Raw genomic sequence first — 18,956 nt, 5'->3', positions numbered from 1 at the left:
CTGCAAGGCCATTCTCCACTTTGCTGAGAAATGGCATCAACATCAGCTCTGATTCTGGTTCCCCTTTGCGCATGTGTCAGCCTGCCTGGTCGCTCTGGCTATGCCCTGCTCCCTGGGGCTCCCACTCCCAGGAAGGTGCAGAAAGAATTAGACAATGACACCTGGCTAGATAACAGATCCCCTCCAACCACCCACCCACCCACTCCTGTACACAAAGGAGCTGCCCAATGGGACGTATTCTCAGAGGTAACTACAATATCTTCTGAAGTCCCAAGGGAGGAATTTATGGAAGGTTCTCAAAGATGCCCACACATATGCTTTTCTCATTGTGATAAAATTCTCCTTCACCAAAGCCTGGCTACAAGCAACCCAGAGCAGCTGCCTCCCAGGTGTCCTCTCCCCAGAGCAGGCCAGTTCAGGGCAAGAGGCCTTGGAGGACACAGCCATGGGCCTTGCTCTCTTCCCAAGGCCCCCTCACCTGGGCAGGTCTGGCGAGTCAAAGCATTTTATCTGCTGAGTCTTTGAGTTTGACCCACCTGTTGCCTCTTGAGATCAGGTGTCAGCAGGGTCTGTGTGTGTCTGTAGGTCCAAGGGGTGTGCTCCTTCTTGCCCCACATGCCCTCTGTGCCTACTAGAGCTCCAGCTGTATTTACCCCTTTGCCCTCCACACTCCTCACCTCTAGTTCTCCCTGAAGAGGAAGCTTCAGCCGGGTCCGGGGAGAGGGAGCTATGCCACAGCACTTCCATCATGACAGGCCGGGACACCACACCAAGCACCCCCCCACACACACCAGCCTTTCCCTGTGTAGATACCAATTCCCTAACGAACAGCCATTTCTACGCCATATTGATAGCCGTGCACCTGTACAGCACTTTTAAAGTTATGTAGTAATAGTAGCGGGACTTGTTTGGGGCTCTCATTTGGAAATGTCAAGGAAAACAAGACTCTCTGTATTTTGTAATGCTGGCTTTTCAACAAGCCTGTTATCCCTGCCCGTGCCTCCCTGGAAATACGAAAGCTAAGCCCGAGCAGGGCTGCGGCCCTCTTTGCACTCTAAGATCCTTGTACCTTGATTATATTTTTTTAACTGGTCGTGGGAAGAGAAAAATAAAGATGATCAAACCCTCCCCCACCACCGAAAAAAAAAGATACCCAAGTCGATGTTTCCCGTAAAGCACAGAAAGTGCTCATTCCTATAAAAACACGATTAAATTTACCAAATAAGCAGCACTGCATGGACTGATGCTACTTCTGAAATAATAAATTTGTCTAACTTTTAAAAATTCCAGAGGGGCACGGGGGAACAAAAGCCACATGATTTTTTTTTTTTTTTTTCTATAACTACATTGGAAGAATAATGCAAATACCGGGCTCAATTAAAATAAGCTCCAGTTCTGATTTGAAACACCAAAAATAAAGGGAGAAGTGCAGGCGTATTTTCATGTGTACGTACAGTAAACTCATTATTTTAATAAAGACATCAGTATATCCCCCTAAGGATCAATTCAATGCAGGACTCAGAGGCCAGCAGGTTGAACACCAGCCAACCAGCCCCTCTCCTCACCCAGTCAAGCCAGCCATGCCCACTGATGGCATCTGCGAAGGAGGACACCTGGGTAGAACTTACTCACCATGGACGAGGACGGACACAGAGAGCAGGGTAAGCTCCTCGGTGTGCCACCTCAGGCAGTGCCACAGTCAGGGCAGGAAGGTGCAGTGTTTTCACCAGATCTCCACCCTTGGAGTCTATGATTCTGACTTCTCCAATTGTATGTCAAAATATTGTAAATCAGCCTAGTAAAATCTTTCTAGGAATCAATAAAACATAAGCCCACCGAGAGGAAGGTAGCAGGTTAGCTCATGCAGATCAGTGTGCCCACATATGCGGTGTCCAAGAAAGGGAGAGCAGGCCAACCAGGGCATGTGGAAAAGCAGCATGCAGTTCAGGGAGGCCAGGGTAGCTATTAACTCCCCAAACTGCAAAGGTAGGAATGGCCTCCAAAGTGGAAAATCGGGGAAAGAAAGCCAAGGTGACTATTGACCTGTTTTTCCCAGAAGGGGCTCTGGAATTCATTTTCAATGCTCCGTGCTTGACTTGAAATGCCTCTGAACACTTAGCTTAAAATATTAATATAGCATGTAGACACGGTGATCTCTATTCTATATCTCTGAACACAAATTAGGAAAATTGATTTTATAAGCCAACAGCAAAACCTGTATCTCAGATATTAATATTACCGTGAGGCTCAACCATTAACTTCTAAACTCCTTGAAAGCAGACTACACTTAAGCGTTGAGGGTAAGGGGATCCCGTCACTAATTTTGACAAGGCAACTTGTGTGTCTTTTGTAATAACTGCTAACTTTTTTGTGGAGTGTAGTCTTTTCCATGTGAAATGAAAAGGATCCTGAACTCCCGCCAGACGAATTAAGATGATTTCCAAAATGCCCCAACAGGAACTTTCTATGATAAACAACCCATCACCTATACATCTCAAATTAGAAAATTAGAAAGAAAACATGCTGTTTTGGTGTCAAAATAAGAGATTACAAAAGCCTGCCCATCCTGCACACCCAACCACCCACCCACTCCACACACACACACACACACACACACACACACTCTTCAATCCCATCTGCTTTCTTTAGCCCCTTCTAGAATAAACACTGGTCCAGGTGCAGAGACTCAATTCACAAGGAATGCAGAGAACATAAAAATGACGGTAGGGTTGGCTGCTGGTAATCCCCGAGGCTGCTTACCATTGGAAGTAGTGCTGGAGGCCACGGCTTTCTCGCTGACATCTGTTCGAGTGGAGCATTTTACTACGGAATTCTCCACTTTCTTCTTCTCAGTGGTCAGGGAGCTGTGGGACTGGGCCTCCATGGTGCCTTCTCATTACTTCAGCTCTCCGGTACCAGGAACACCTGAATGACACAACAGCGTCATCAGCTTCAAATACGAGGGGGGAAACCACTCGCTCAGAAGCCCACTTTGCCCGTCTCCGAAGGAGGTGCCTACCGTGTTAGCAAGTTCAAAATATGGATGAGCCTTCCCTACGTGTTCTCTTGCAAAAAAATTCATCAAAGTTTTATGAACAAGCCAGTCGTATTGTCTGCACATGCAAAAAGGAGAACAGAGGGCAATGTCCATAATGTGGGACTTTTCCCCAAATTCCTACTGGGCATTTGTTATTAAATGATCAAAATATCTCCATTTACAGCTGTGTTTATAGTGTGAAACCCAAGTGTCACATTACTCTTTTAAGCCGCATCTACAAATGTCTCTTCAGGTGGCCAACTTTTATAAGAAGGGGCATTAGGACAGCTTTCCAAGCAGGGGAAGGCTTTTAACTAATGAGATGTGTTTAAAGACAGTGCAGCAATTTCTCAAATCCAAGCCCTACTCAATGTTTTGAATCAGAGGATAATTCGGGTCAAGAAGCCAGTGATTTTTGCTTCCTCTCACTGAGATGTTTAAATTGCAATATGCTTCTTGATCCCAATTTGTTAGGTAAACCATATTCTTTAAGCTTTCTTAAAACATAAGACCATTACAATTCATTTTAGTTCTTTATATTTTTAAAACCAACAAAGGTAATAGAACAATATCGCTCTCGATCCCACAGAAAGTCAAAAGACTGCCAACAGAAAAGACTGGAACCACTTAAGAAATATTAAAACTCAGCTAAAGGCAAGCTCAGTTAGTTGGCCTTTCACTGGCTTCATTCATGTGATAAATCGCCCTAACTCATCATTCATCAACTTTCACTCAATTTGGTGTCATGTTCTTTCTTTTTTTCTTTTTTTCTTGCCCCTGAGCCATGAAATACAAGAATACAGGAAAAGATGACAACATTCTCTAGAATGTTTTCTTCCAGCTATCTAGATTGTAACTCTCATGGTGGGCATTTCTTCAGTTGAGTCACTTGCTTATTTTCTACATTTAGCAAAAATGATCAGCCAAAATGATTAGTGAAATAAAATAAGCAACTGCCTAACCAAGGAAAAGAGTCAAAACAGCAGATGATATATGTAAGTTATCCTGAACTCAGATTTGCAAGGGAACTGCACATTCTTTATTGCACAAGAAATCTGGAATTCAAGGAACTAGAACACTTTTAAGATTCAGAGCCTCATACCAGCTTTTCCACTAACTTCCACTTCTTTTCCTTCATTACCCAATGTCATTCATTGTAAAACACACAAGATATTCAAGAATAACTTTTCTGGAATAAAAAAAAAAAAAAGTACAAAGTGAAATTTACATGACAACTGTAAGAACCACTGCAAATTCAGAAACAGCCCTCAGAAAACCCCATCAAAGTACAACAGTGTGAAGGAGCTCAGAACGGCCTTTCCCAGGACTGCCACTTTGCACAAGTCCAGGGTGAGGCCTCCTTACTGGCTACTGGAATGGAGTTGTTCAGTGCCTGGTTTCCCATCTGTCACATGACAGGATCACAGAGTAGGACTTAGCCTTGCGGGTGGAGGTGCAGTCCTCTTTAAGAATATGTTAAAAGTTATGGATCCTTGCCCTGCCTGGTTTGGCTCAGTGGATAGAGCCTCAGCCTGCAGACTCAAGGGTCCCAGATTCGATTCCGGTCAAGGGCATGCACCTTGGTTGCGGGCACATACCCAGTAGGGGGTGTGCATGAGGTGGCTGATAGATGTTTCTCTCTCATGGATGTTTCTAACTATCCCTCTCCCTTCCTCTCTGTAAAAAAATAAATAAATAAAAATAAATCAATAAATCAATAATATATATATATTTTAAGTCATGGATCCTCTCCCTAGAAGAATATTCTTAAACACGAAAGTGTACACTTAATTTCCCAGGGAACACGGACCCTCCCGACTTTTCCATGAATCCAGATAAAGATCCCGGAAGGAGAAATTCTTGATGGCCCCCTCTAGCTCTAACAAATTCTTTAATTTCATAACACTCCTCCAAAATTGATTTAAACATCATCTTTAAAGTATCCCACAAGAACAATTCAACCCCAGCCACAGCACTGTTTCTCAGAGTGGTACAAGAGCCACTGGAACCTGCCCTCTGCAATGCTTATGAAACATTCAGACTGCCAGGTCCAATCCCTTAGACCTGGGAGGGTGGCACCAGGGAGCCTGCATTTTAACCAGCACTGGTGATGATCAGGCTCACTCAAGCTTGTAGACAACAAACTGCTCTACAGACTTTTGTTCACTGCTTACGTACTCGGTGCAATAGGTCCCAATTGAAGTCCTGGCTGACTGCATAAGCTAAATAGTCAATGAACTGCACCCCAACTGAATGCCGCCATCCTCCTTGAGTCTAGGCCAACACCCATCACAATGAACTCTTCTCCTGGAATTTTTGCTGAAAATCCATCCCGCCTCCAGACAGTAAGCTCCATGAGGACAGAAAGCCTTGGCCATCTTTCCAGCCCCGCAGACCCATAAGAAAGTGTACTGAGTGGATACAGGATCTAGTGAGGACCCCATGGCACAGATGGTTCCTAAGTCCCGAGCTGATGTCTTAAATCTCAAACGCCACTGGTTTACTATATGTCTTTAATCCACTGTTTCTTTGAAAACTGGTAGTGACGCAAAAGCTAAACATGTTAACAGGAATATTTAATTAGTCAAAACACTCCATTCTCAATCATTTTGGATAAGCAGGCCATTTACTACAATTTTCCCCCCTCGAAACACAGTTTTATTGGTTGAATATGAATGGAGTTTACTCAATTCAAACTTGCAAACAGAAACAAGCCAATGGGCCAGAAAAACCCTCCAAGAGATGGGATTCCTGGTAAGACATCAGCCTCTGCCTTAGAGGACAGAGCTAATTAACAGCAGTGAGGAGACAATCACTTTAGATCCTTGACAAACTTGGTTTTTGGAGTTGTTGGGTTTTACCCCAAGCAAAGGACTTCATTTTAACAAAGTAATAAACCCTCCAAATACTCATCACTGCACAGAGGGACTCCGGGGAGAAGAGGTAGAGCCCCAGGCACTGACTGAAATCACACTAATTAATGGTCCCCCCAGAATACCCATTCCTACCTTCCACCCCTCCTCTGAAATAGATTTTTTTTAAAAAACAGGCCCTGTAGTCACTCAAGAGTTGACCTTCTTTTCCTATTTTGACGACTTAATTTTTGGATCTCATTAGTAAGTAACTAATTATTTAAAAGTGTGGCTTGTGTTTGAAACAGGGGCTATAAAAATGGCAACTTGCCAAGGCAGACAGCTGCTTCCTGTATGTCCCTATAAATTATATCAGTTTATTTTACTGATAAAAACCACAACTTTGTCCCTGTCAGTTACAAAGGAGAAAGTTTTAACATACTAGACTCTGACACCGCATCAACACTCTGCGCCAAGACGTGGTGAGCAGAAAAGAGAATCTGCTTCTAGCTGCAGTGGTGGGTTTTTTGGTGTGTTTTGTTTTGGGTTTTTTTTCCATAGAATTATTAGCCAAGTTGAGAAACTAAGTCCTGAGCTGATACACAAAAGCCTGAGGTATAGAAGTGGCCTGTAAAAATTCCTGATGGAATCCTAAAGCATATGTAATTGGGGAAATAGCCCAAAGTACTACTTTTAAAACCTGGAATTTCCTAAACAATAAAATACCATTTATTTAGAACATAATGATCAAGGAAAAACATTTCAGTTCTGCTTCACTTCAAAGATCTTCCTCTGAGGAAAATGCAACAGATTTTTAAACGTGAATGAAATGAGACCTTCTCCCAACCACGGTTCCTTTTCTCACAACTCCACACTGTTCTCCTCCAATCCCTTTCACCGCTGAAACATTACGTGCAAGGTTTGCTGGCATGCCTCTGGATAGTTTATGCTGATGAAGAAAAAGAAAGAAAGCTGTAGCTAATGGTTGAAACCCAGCAGTTCCACTATTATTAAAAAAAAAAAAAAAAAAAAAAAAAAAAGCCTGCAACCTAGGAAAACCGTGCTAATAGTGTATGCCTGCTAAAGCCTGCAGCCTCATAGGGAAATGGAGGGGCGAAGATTCTTTTTTCCTGAAAGCAGTCATGGCTTTTCCCCCACGCAATGCTCCCCGGACCTTTTGTAATTTCCTGAAGGCCTAAACCCTGGGCACAGTGAATTCCGGAGCCTGTTTTAAATCCCATCCTTCTCCTCGTAGCAACCTGCCTGCAGGTGGGTCTTGTCTAAGTTGTGAATCTGAACTTGCTTCGCCCTCCTGCACAAGAAGGCATCCAAAGCAACATTTTCCAAACTCGTGGATTCTTGTGGGCCCCTTTCACCCAGAAAGCCTAAGGAGGCCCTCTCTTTAGAGCTGCCACTAGGGAAAGAAAGAGGGGGGGGGGGGGAATGAACCCACACAGAAACTTTTGTGTGCGCATAGAAGTCCCCTGGGATCACGTCCTTTCTCAGGCTGCGGGGCTGGGGGTTTTGTCTGAGCGCGGGCTCCCTGCACGTGCGGTCCCTCCTGCGGTTCTAGAGACCGATCTTCACACCCTGGCACCGCCCCGCCGCGGCGGCCAGCCCTCCGGGTCTGAGTCGGGCGCCCGGCCGCACGGACCTGTGCTCCGCGCCCCGGTGTCCCCACTGCGTTCCCGGCGGCGGGGCGGCCCGGGCGGCAGCTCAGGCCCCGCGCCCGGCGCAGCGCGCACACGCCTGGCTCCCCTGAAGCTGCCGGGGATGGGGCCCCGGGCGCGGCCAGCCGGGTTCCCCTCTGCATTCCAGCAGCCGTCCCCTGACTGTGCAAACCAGAGCAGCACCATCGGACCCCCGCAGGGCCTCTGCAGCCCAAGAAGCCGCCCTTATCATTCCCATCGCCCCGGTTATCTGCTCGGCGGGAATATTCCAATCAGGGCCCGGCGGCGTGGCCAGCAGACAGTGATCCCAGGCAGCCCTGCTCCCGTTCGCACAGCTGTTTTGCCAGCGGAATACAGAGGTGCAGCTTTCCAGATCCTCTGCCATGCTCCCCCGGGTGTTGCAGGACAGTAAAACATTGGGATCGCTTGGAGTCTTCACTCACTAAACTTGTAACGCACCGTCCACTAACCTGGCTCCCAAACACTGTTTCTTCAGCTTTTCTAACAGATTCGGGTGTAGTGAATGGGTAAGGCACACGCACACACCTCCGTGCCTCTCCGAAGTCCAACCTTCATCATGAGGCTTTTAGTAGTAAATATGGAGAATGAAAAGAACCCAAATTCTGGAAAGTTGCAGAAATCTGCCTTTTCCCCTGGCCTGGCAGGTCTCTGCAGTGAATCCTGGGATCCAGGTCGAAGCTGGATTCCTTTACCCTGCTTAAGATTTTTAAGAGAAAGCACCAGGACTCAAACCACCATTTACAATGACGTTTGCACCGTATAAAATGACTTTCTAATCTAAGGGGAAATGAGACAGTGATTATAAATATGAGTGCATGCTTTGTGAACAGCAGACTACTTCATTTACGTCCCTAAGCCGGTTGGTTTATTTTTAAGTTGCTTAAATTTGGGCAAAATCTCTGTTTGAATTTTTTTTCTTCTTAATGTGTTTTTAAAGACTTAAAACAACTAGGTTAAAAGCCTGATTAATGGTAACCCGATCAGTTTCCGATAGGTTAAAACAACTACTGCCAATGAGGGATCAGAAAGAGGAGGCATTCCAGGAGGCAGAGCAGAGCTTTTAACAGCACAGTGATGGAGCCTGAAGTAAGAAATTGTTCTGTGCAACTTAGGGAACTGCTGCTCAAGTGGAATAAGGCCTTTGTTTGGAAGAAATTACACTTACTTCCACCTGCCTACATGCTTATAAGCTGAATGTATTGATGCTTTAAAAATCCAGAAGGCACCAGCCTATGAAAGGATTGGATAGGGGTTGGGGGGTGGCGGGGGCGCGCTCTCTGTATCCCTGAGGAATGACATTTCACTCGTACTTTATTACTACAGACTTGCTGCTACTTCAAGGTACTGCTCTTAAGAAATCCTTCAGGTAAAATTTCTGTTAGATAGTTATACCATCCTATATTATTAGAGCTCAGTTCTTAAAGACAACGTATCGTTTAGGGAGAGAAATTTCTAAACATAAGAAAGCACAAACCCAATGCTGATTGGAACTTTTGAGCAATTCTGAAAGTTTGAGCTTCGATGAACAAAATTTAGGGAGTTTAAAAATACTTCAGTGGATTTAATACAGTCATGCATGAGAGTTAACCTTTTATCGCTGTCTCATGTGGTTGATGGTTCCTTCTGCTCAAAGAAAATAATTTTTTAACTTAAAATCAATTAGGTAATGCATAACCCCTGTGACACACCAACAGTTCCTAAGATATCTAAGGTTCTGAGGCTTCTTCTCCCTTCCCTCTCTGCACTGCCTCTCTTTTCTGCAAGACATGGTAAGTTCTTAATGAGATTGTCACAAATGTGTAACTACAGTTATTTTTATGCACAAAGATTTTCCTTTATATTTGATTCCCCCCCCCCCCGCCCCCAATATTAAGTAAAGCCTAAAGCCTTGGTAGTCTAGAGAGTTTCCCAAATCTGCTGCATTTTGTTTTCCATCTTTCCCACATTTCTGAAGCTTTTGATATTTGATAAAGCAGTATTCGTGATCAATACCCAAATGGAATTCCTTGAAGGGGAAATAATTACCTGGCTAAGGATGAAGTAAATTTGGTTTTAAGTAAATTAACTACATCAAAACTCTTAAGAAACCCACATATTGAACTCCAACCACTGAAAAGCTTAGCTGATGTGAAGTAATTGCTATTACAATTGAAATCACAAGTGACATTTTGTGTGCCAGAGTTACTTTTCTGCTATATGGAATTAAAAAAGATTATCAGCTACTCTTTCTCTACTGCCAGGAATACTTTAGGAGAAACATTGATGGGAGTAGGGGTCTGTATGTAATAGTTGTTGCCATTTCTAAGTTTTGCTAACCTGTACACCACCAGCCCAGTGTACTCTTAGGCTTAGCAGGAAGCGCCATGCACAGCAGGTGCCATTAGGGGACGGGCAGTAACGTGGAGCAAGCTGGCACCCCCACTTTCTTAGGGTTTGCTGGAGACAATCCTGGACTCAGAAAATTAGATCTCTGTCAGTGATCAATCTAAAATCAGCTAAGCTCGTGAAATCACAGTGCAGAGCCACAAATCAAAAAAACCGCCATGAAGGATCAAAGGTCTCATTTCACTGAACTTTACAGGAATTAAAAGTTTTCACACATGTTCAGAAGGGGAAAAAAACTAAATTTAAAAATTATTCATATAACTTTTGGTTCCTAGAATCACGTGTGTCTTTTACAATCGAGCTTAAGGGGGTAGAGTGCATGTTCTATGGTTAATAATTTTACTTTTAAGCCATCACAGATATTAGACCATTCCTGCTGGGTGTTAAAGTCAACTGGAGATATCCCAAATGTATTAAGGTATTATTCTGTTAAGTACTATCCGCATACTTTACCATCCCAATATTTAAACTTGTGATTCTTGAACCTCAGTTGCCATTTAAAAAGCACATTTTTCAAAATTTAAGAATTTTAGATTAAGGCCCATTCAGTGAAAAATTACTTCCGGTCTACTAAGCCTATAAACTTTGCTTATTCAAAGACAGAATTCTTCAGTTATCTTTTCTTTCACCCCTCCCCCAGTCCTGCACAAAATGCCAGTGTAAACTATAGCAAACTGCACACCCTCCCAATGAAACACTTTGGCATGCAATCTCATTTGAACAGCCAGGGCTCAGACAGCAGATGTTGTCCTGCGGTGGTGTGGCCTGGTCCACACTTCTGGCCACTCCATTCAGCTTTCCATATATTTTAGTTCATTAAGGCTTCGTTCTTAAGCAGCTGGCTGAGGTTTCTTTACACATAGATAACTCTTTTTTTTCTCTCTCTTCTGTTTTTACAAATAACTCTCTTGAAACTAAATTATTCTTTTAAAAAAAAATCACAAAATGAAATCAATAATAAGGTTAACTGCCTCATTCCTTCACTACCGCAATTTCAAAGTCACCGTTCATCTAAATTGTGAGTTTCCCATCTATTTTTTTTTTTTTTTTGTAAAAATTAATAGTCTATCATGCAAAACACTCTGGAATATTGTTAGGAATTTTACGTAATCTTCAAGAAAAGTCAAAGTAGCTATGCTAAAAACTTTCACATGAAAATAAGAAATAAGATGTCACAGTACATTCTGAAGGTATTCCAATAAAATTACACTTATTTCCCATTATTTAATTTAATTTTGTGGCATCAAGATTACTCAAATATAGTCAAATGCTTATGTTTAAAACATTCTCTCTCTCTCTCTCTCTCTCACTCGCTCACTCACACACACACACACACACAGTGTCACCCCCTTCCTCCAAAAAAAGAAAAGAACCACTAGCTGTTTCAGGCCAGCAATCAATCCAATTTACTGCAGGTACAATTTATATGTACAGTCCATTCCATGACAAAACCACAGTGTGATGCCAACCGGGCCCCTTAAGAAAGTTTTCCCCTAAATCTCTGGAAAGGAGCTTTAAAAGAAAGCAAGGATTACAGTCAGCTAGAAGGTAGGGAGGGGACTTACCTCAAACCCAGCCAAGCGGAAATCAGAGCAGTAATTCTACAAGTCAACAGAGTACACTTTCAAAGCTATAATGGTGTGAAGAAGTGCTGGGCAGCATGGCCCGGAGGCAGCACTAATACACTGATGACTAATGGCTGGGCTGGGGCAGACAATGAATTTGGGGACTGAAAACTAACAGAACCCGGGCAGTACTTTGACAAATGGGCTTTCACAATTTCATTCATTGAATAACCTTTAAGCACAAAATTGGCTCCAGTTCTCCTGGGAATTACATGGCATGTTGTTGGACGATGATGTAAGTATTTCTTTTTTTTAATTATGACTCTTATGCAAAATGCAAAAGCACCGTTTAGGACACAACTATAGGTGCTGCAGATGAAGATGTGGAGCTCAATACAATATTACCTTTCAGGAGGTGCTGAAATGTTCCAACTCCACCTTTAACTATGTAATGGCTTGTTCATTCACTTTCTTTAGAGAGCCACAGATTTTTCTGGGGTGTTTTGTCTGGTGGAAATAGGCACACCCAGAACAAAAATAGTTTCACATGCAAAAATAATAATAATTATTAAAAGTGATTATGAGTAGCTTAAAAATGTGGCACTAAACTATGGTGCATTTATAATTTCAAGTGGAAAAAGTCTCATTTTAAGGGCCAGGAAAAGGAAAAGCGCCTTAAGACAATTACAGCACCATGTAACATTTACAATGAAATGCACTCACTAACATATTTAACATCTGATTTCTTTCAATCAGCTCCCCTCTCTCATCCGCGCACAGCAAGCCCTTCAATTAAAAAATAATAATTCCAGCAATTTTTAAAGAAAGGATGAAACATCTCGAGTGTCTCTAAATGAACAAACACCACTTACTCCAGACAGTATTGCCTTTAGCAGCTCCTAAAAACTTGAGAAACGGATCTTAAAACAGGAAGCTTAGCGAGCTCATAAAACTGTTGCTGGAGCCAGGAACACATAGCATATTTAATCTGCAAACTGTGAGAGTCTACAGTGATTTCAGCAAGATCTGAGGCATGCCCTTAAGGTTTTCTGGGATCTGGGATTAGGGGTTGATAAGAACCTCGGCTGCCCATGGACATGTTTTTCTTCTGCAGTTAAACACAAATGCAGAGAGACGTTTGACTGCTGCTTGGCGTTACTGCTCAAGTTATATAAAAGCATGCAGCTCCTTTTGCTGTCAATATATCAAAGTTTGAGAAAAAAAAAATCATCAAAGTGTGAAATTTCATTTAAAGTCTCCACCGGTCTACAGCTCTATTTCACAGGCCCATCAAATAAAAGTAAAGATGAAAAATACACTGAGAGTACTTGAAAAAGTTTGCAGCAGGGCCCCTGCCCTGTTGTTGGTTGTTTATTCTGTCTCCATCTCTTCGCTTTGAAACTTAGAACAAATCAATTTTCATCTAGGAAAAAAATGACAACATGAAGTGAAGGGCAGCGACTTCTCTGCTCGACTTTAATTAAAAGACAACCTGGAGGGGATCCTTTGCTTACCAAATGAAATACATACACACTGCCTCTCTATCACTTCGGCATTTTAATTGCCTCTCCTATATAAGTTGGCAGAAAATTTCTTGACTCTTCCAAAACAAATCAGATTGACTATAGACTCTGAATGCCAGCAAAACTAAAACCGCCTTCAAAGAATTCTTTAGCTCGGGGATTTACAACAATTGCATAAAGAAGAAAAGTCTGACTTTTAAGATAATCTACTATAGTCTAAAAGCATTAACATTCCATTACTAAGGTTTTTCTTGAGGATTTCATGACTCATTGATTCACTTCTCCTTCAAGACTGGTTTTTCCTAGCACATTACTGTCCAGATGGAGTGAGTGCACAGAACAATGATCATTATTAAATTGTTTCCTTTCATAAACTCCCGAACCCTAACTTCAAAAAGATGAGGGCAGGCCAATCTTAGAGGGTAGGATACCTTACACAGAAGGAAGGACCTCTCGCTGGTTAAGAAAACACAGAAGGCTGAAACCCTTACAACAGGCAGATGCTTAAGAAAACTGGCCTCGAAACAAAGGAAAGTTAAACTTTTAGGCGTGGGGATCAAACTGATAAATTAATGACTCTTTCATTCAAGAAGTAATGAAATAACTCAACAAAGTCATTTTTCATCAGTACTCCTTTTCTCATTTCTGTGTGTAGTTCTTTTGCAAACCAGACATACAATAAAATGTGTTTATACAGGGCTTAATCAAGAAATACAAACTCGTTAAAGGGACTGGGAATTGGTAGGTATCTGAGTGGGACCTACTATTAATAATAATATAACCTATACCTTTTAAAGTGTTTCATAAGACACCTCTCACATTCATTCAACTCATTATGGCATCTTAAACCAAAGCTTCCCTAGGCTGACTTTAAGAATTATATGCCCTGAAAGGATACTCCCTTAGGCAGGGAGTTTTTAATTAAATAGCTTTTAGTATAATATAAATTCTCTTCTCTTTATACGTATGCTGTTACAACTAATTTACATATTATTTCATGTTTGTTTTAGGTCTGACTATAGTCCAAGGGGCCAAAGTGTTTGCATACCAGGTTGTTAAGACCAATATTTCCTAACATAAACAAATTATTTCCATACTTCACACAGTTTACACGAAGACCGATCACTACTGCCTTACATCCCCACAACTGAAATACTGTTATGCCTTAGGAAAAAAAAAAAAAAGAGAGATTTTTAGGTTATTTCACTACTTTAAAACATAGCATTTTCCTCTTTCAAAATAATCTTGACACATGTAATTAAGAAACTGTCAGACTATTATTAATTTTTAATTTAAAACCTAAATGAAATAATTACAGGAATCAATCAATAAGGCACCTATTCAAATTACAGAGCAATTACATAAATACTCAAAATTAATACTTTCGGCCAATTCTTGACAATTTCAGTCTATAATATGCTAAGACATCAAACAACACAATAAGCACAACATGGGAAGGATGAATAGTTCCTGCCTTAGACTAAAATGAAATCATTTCAGTTAGCCAAGGCAGAGCTCTCTGCCCTCCCCCCCACCCCATCAGCCATGCCCAACCCACTCAAGCTACAATTCTTTTTAAAAGTTAATTTATTTCCACGAGACACATACTTCAGGAATCTAAAAAAAAAAAAAAAAAAAAAAAAAAAAAAAAAAAAAAAAATGGCTTCATCCAAATTCTGCACAAAATCACATGGTGGGGGGGAAGCCTAATTATTGTGACTTTCCAGCAAAGTGCCCTGGAAAGACGGATTGGGGAGGAGGAAAGGAAAGCAGAAGGTGTTTTTTGGAACTAATAATATCAGTCCAGCATATGGCACTGCCTTTTCCCAGTAGCCAGCCCTCCATCCCTCTGAGAGAGACCAAAGTTTTACCACTATAAAATATGCCTTTTGGGATATTGATGTTTAAGTTGGTTACAAAGAAATGAAAGGCCCAGAAAAAAAAAAAAAAAAAAAAAAAAAACCTTTGACCCTCCCACTTGCCTGCCTAAAGGAATTCAGATGGAAAAACCTGCTTACGGGATAGAAGCATCACCGTAGCATCATCATATAAAGTAAATGTGGTCGACAGAGGAAAATACAGCAAAGCCTGTTTTTTGGATATTCCTCTATGTCCAATTGTCTCTGGGTGGCCCAGCAAGAATTTGTTTACCACATGTTGGCTCTTTCTCATCTACCTGTAAATGGCCTGCTTTGCTTTTGAAATTCCGGTCCCCTGCCTCCCTCTCCTTTGTCCAGAATGGCATAGAAACCTCCACTGCCTCGTGCCTCCTTGGGTCTCCTATCCCATGGCACCCTTGAATATACATATGTAATAAATTTGGACATCCCCCGCCCCCTGTTAATTTGTCTCATGTTAGTTTGATCGTTAGCCCAGCTAGAAGAACACGTAGAAGGTGGGAGGAAAAAAATTCTACTTTGTCCCCAAAGCTCCCACTAAAGGGCCCTTGTACTCGGAGATGTGGACAGTCCATCATTTCCAAACTGAAATGGCAGCTGGAAAATGTGGAACAGCTGGCAAAGAGCTGGGAGAAAATGTTTTACATAAATACATGTACATATAAACTGGCAGAGGGCCACGAGCACTGTACCCAAGGCCAGCATCTAGTGGGCCACTGCACGCCAGGGCGATGAGAAGTTGGAGGAGGGAGGCAGGAGAGCTGCAAGGAGGCTGGATGCCTCCCTCATCCTCCTTCTACGAGGGGTCTGCAAGGGAGTCCCACTTCTCCTCCCGGGCATCTCCTGGAGCAGGTGCAACCAGGCCCAGGAGCTCAGAGTCCAGGGCAGGGGAAGAGGCCCGGGCGTGCAGGGGTGCTTTGGCAACTGGCAATCCGCTTTCCAAGTCGCTTCACGGAGTCTCCAAGTTTGGGGGAAATATTTACTCCCTCTTCCCTCCGCCCGCCCATGTCCCCTCCTAACTCCAGAAAGTAACTGTCCCCTGCAGAGCGGTGCATACACGCGACTCTGTGAAAACGCGGCCGCTTAAGTGATTCTTGCAGGGGGCACGGTTCTGTGCATCCCCCCGCCACCCCGCACTGACGCCCTGCAGCTTCTAACAGTTTCATCTCTCTTCCCTTTCTTTTTATTGTGTGTGTGTGTGTGTGTGTGTGTGTGCGCGCGCTGTCCCTGAGAAAAGAAGAAATGAAGGCATCCCAAATCATCTGCAGATGGTACAACTTTCACTTTTCCCCTATCACACCGCTCCCCCGCCCTCGGGAAGGAGGCGCGGGCGGGAGGGAGCCCCGCAGCCGCCGCGAGCCCCCCACGCGCCCCGCCGCCCGCCCGCCCGCCCGCCGCGCCGGGCACCCGAGGGGGGCGAGGCGGTGCGCAGCCGGGCGCCCCAGCTTCGGGGTCTAACGTGGTTCCTTTTCACCCCTGAGATGGGGAGTCGGGGGTGAGGAGCGCCCATGCAACTGCTGCAAACTTCGTCCCCCTCCGGGATGCGCGATCCTCCAGTCCGTCTCCGGACGGCCCGGGGGTCAGACCCTTGGAGAAGGGAGCTCCGAGGAGGAGGAGGAGGAAGCGGAGGAGAGCCTTCCCCGTTGCTCGGTAAAGCTGGGCGCCTTTGACAGCCATTTTCACTTCTATCCCGTCCCCCGATTGGAGACCCTCCGGACCTGGCAGCGCCGGCGCGGCCGCGGGAGGAGCCGGCTCCCCCGTGCGGGGCCCGCGGAACAAAGAACTTCGGGCGGGACGTACCTGCGGCGGCGGCGGCTGTCAAGTCCCCCAACTTCCCCCGGACCCGCGTCCCGGGCGCGGGCGGCCGGCGCCGGGCGCCGGGCTCCGGGCTCCGCGGGGCGCAGGGTGCCGGCCGCCGGGGCTCCCGCAGCGGTCGGCGGGGCCGGGCCCGGAGGGGGTGCGGGCGGCCGGCGGGGCGGCGCGGGCGGCCCGGGGAGGGCGAGTCGTCGGGGCGGCGAGTGTGCGCGACCGCGAGCGTGGAGCGCGCCGAGGAGCAGCCCTGCCCGCTCCCTCCGCCCGCGCCGCCGCGCCGGCATCGGGTTCAGGGCTCGTGTAACCCGATCCCCCCTGACTCACAGGCCCCGAGTGACAGCTCTGATTTGGTGAGCCCGCGGGAAGGAGGGAAAAGAGAGAGAAAGAAAAGCCCCCGCCGGGCGCCCCTCCTGGCATCCAATCGACTTTCTCCGAGAAGGTCCCGTCCCCGTCCCGTCCCGGAGCCCCGCGCGGGAGAGGGAGCCCCCGGCCCGGCCCCGCGCTACTCACTCACGCGGCGGAAAAGTTGTCCCTCGGCGGCTCTGCGCGCCCCTCCCTCCGGCTCTCTCCTTCCCTCCTCCTCCTCCTCCTCCTCCTCCTCCTCCTCCTCCTCCTCCTCCTCCTCCTCCTCCTCCTCCTCCTCCTCCTCCTCCTCCAGCAGCCCGCGCTCCTCCTCCCCCAAGTTTGAGCAGATGTTGCGGGACTCTCCCCCTCACCCCCGCGCTCCCTCTCCCTCCGCCCAGGCCCCCGCCCCGTCCCTTTCTTTCTGCGGAGCCGCTGGATGCCCGCCGCCGCGGGGGGCGAAGTTGGGAAAACTTAGGAGTGCAGCTCGCCTTACTTTTGCTTTCTCGCTCCTTCCAGGCCGAGCCTCGTCCTCCCCGCGCCCGGAGCGGGTTCCTGCCGCGGTGCGGGCGGTGCTGGCGCGGAGGCGGCGGCCCGGGTCGGGGGCTTGGGGGGGGGGGGGGGGGGGAGCCTGGGCGCCCAGCCACGCGCGCTGCCGCCCCCCTGCGCCTCCTCCGCCTCCTCCGCCTCTCCCCGCGGCGCTCACACAGACACATTCATGCCCGCTCCTCCTCTTCCCCCTCCTTGACCCCGCGCCCGCCCGCTCGGCGCGCCGAGGCCCCACCCACCCGGCGAGGGGAAGGGGGCCCGGGCGTGATGTCACGGCCGCCCTCCCCGCCTCTGCGAGCGGCCCCGCCGGGGCGCCCTCGCCGGCTTCCACCTCGGGGGCTGCGTCCTGCCCGCTCCCTGGGCTCACACTCCGCCTCTCCGCTCCCCCCTTTTTTTTTCTCTCTTCCAGTTTGTGCCCCCTTTTTTCTTTTAAAGCCTCTCTGAGGACACCCCCAAAGGCTCCCCCTCTACTTTTACATTTTCCAAGGCCAACCGTGAACCTCTCTCCCTCTCTCCCTTTCTCTCTCTCTCTCATCACCTGAGGATGCTTTTGGAAGATCTTTGGTATTCCTTTCCGCCCAACTCATCTATCTGCCCTTGGGGCCAAAATCTGGGAAGTGGGAAGTCCCACTGCACAGCTTGCGGTCCCCAAGGGCCCCTTTATAAAGGACCTAAAAGCAAAGACAGACACACACACACACACACACACACACACACACACACACCCTGGTTTGGAACCTGGACTCCGATGTGGTGGTTTTCCGGGAGCTACAAAGTTTCTCTGTCCCTGATTTCTTTAAAGCGGCCCATACTAGTAAAAATTATTTCCCTCCTTCCTCCACCAGCCAGCCCACGTTCATCTGTTCCCTTTCAATGTGTCCAACCTGGACCCAGGACTTGAAAAGGCAGTTTCCATGGGGGCTGAGGGGAGGGGAAGACAAAGGAAGAAGAAAGAAAGGAAAGGAAATGGCTGTGGCATTCCAAAATCTGTTCTCCTGGGATACCCTGAGCTGCTACCCACCTGCCCTCCTACCCCTCCGCGGTGCTTGCGAGCTCGGCGTGCACTTGTGTTGACTGGCTGAGACTCTTGACTGAAAGAAGAGAGTGGGTAGATGAAAGATTAGCTATCATGATTTGGAGAGCATTTTGAGATTCGAATGCTTAACTGGATAATTTTTTTAGCAGAATTGATGGTGGCATTCACCATTTGTTTCCTGGGACTTGTTGCTTATCTCAAAGACAGGACAAAAGCAGACTCTGACTTATGATTTTATGGTAGAAGTGGTGGAGATAAAGTAGGCC

General features: G+C 46.0%; 1 protein-coding gene across 5 annotated transcripts in view; it reads right to left on the bottom strand.

Annotated features, from left to right (window-relative positions):
- Nucleotides 1–17,839, bottom strand: part of GLI3 (GLI family zinc finger 3) — a 255,205-nt gene extending 237,366 nt beyond the window's left edge. Inside the window, exons 1-2 of one of the 5 annotated variants that reach the window (XM_084896925.1) lie at nucleotides 17,602–17,839; nucleotides 2,761–2,925 (exon numbers count right to left, since the gene is read on the bottom strand). In XM_084896925.1, the coding sequence (XP_084753051.1) occupies nucleotides 2,761–2,884 (124 nt within the window). In that variant the 5' untranslated portion in view covers nucleotides 2,885–2,925; nucleotides 17,602–17,839. Of the gene's footprint in view, nucleotides 1–2,760; nucleotides 2,926–4,139; nucleotides 4,159–16,751; nucleotides 17,254–17,273; nucleotides 17,342–17,601 lie in introns of those variants that run through there. The other 4 variants (XM_084896927.1, XM_084896928.1, XM_084896926.1 and 1 more) reach the window with 4 other exon arrangements.
- Nucleotides 17,840–18,956: the final 1,117 nt, after the last annotated feature.

The sequence above is a fragment of the Pipistrellus hanaki genome (genome assembly GCF_964339955.1).
Source record: "Pipistrellus hanaki genome assembly, chromosome: 10".
In the NCBI taxonomy this organism is placed as follows: Eukaryota; Metazoa; Chordata; class Mammalia; order Chiroptera; family Vespertilionidae; genus Pipistrellus; species Pipistrellus hanaki.
Note: the sequence above shows the minus strand (reverse complement) of the source record. Positions and strands in the feature narration are given on the sequence as shown.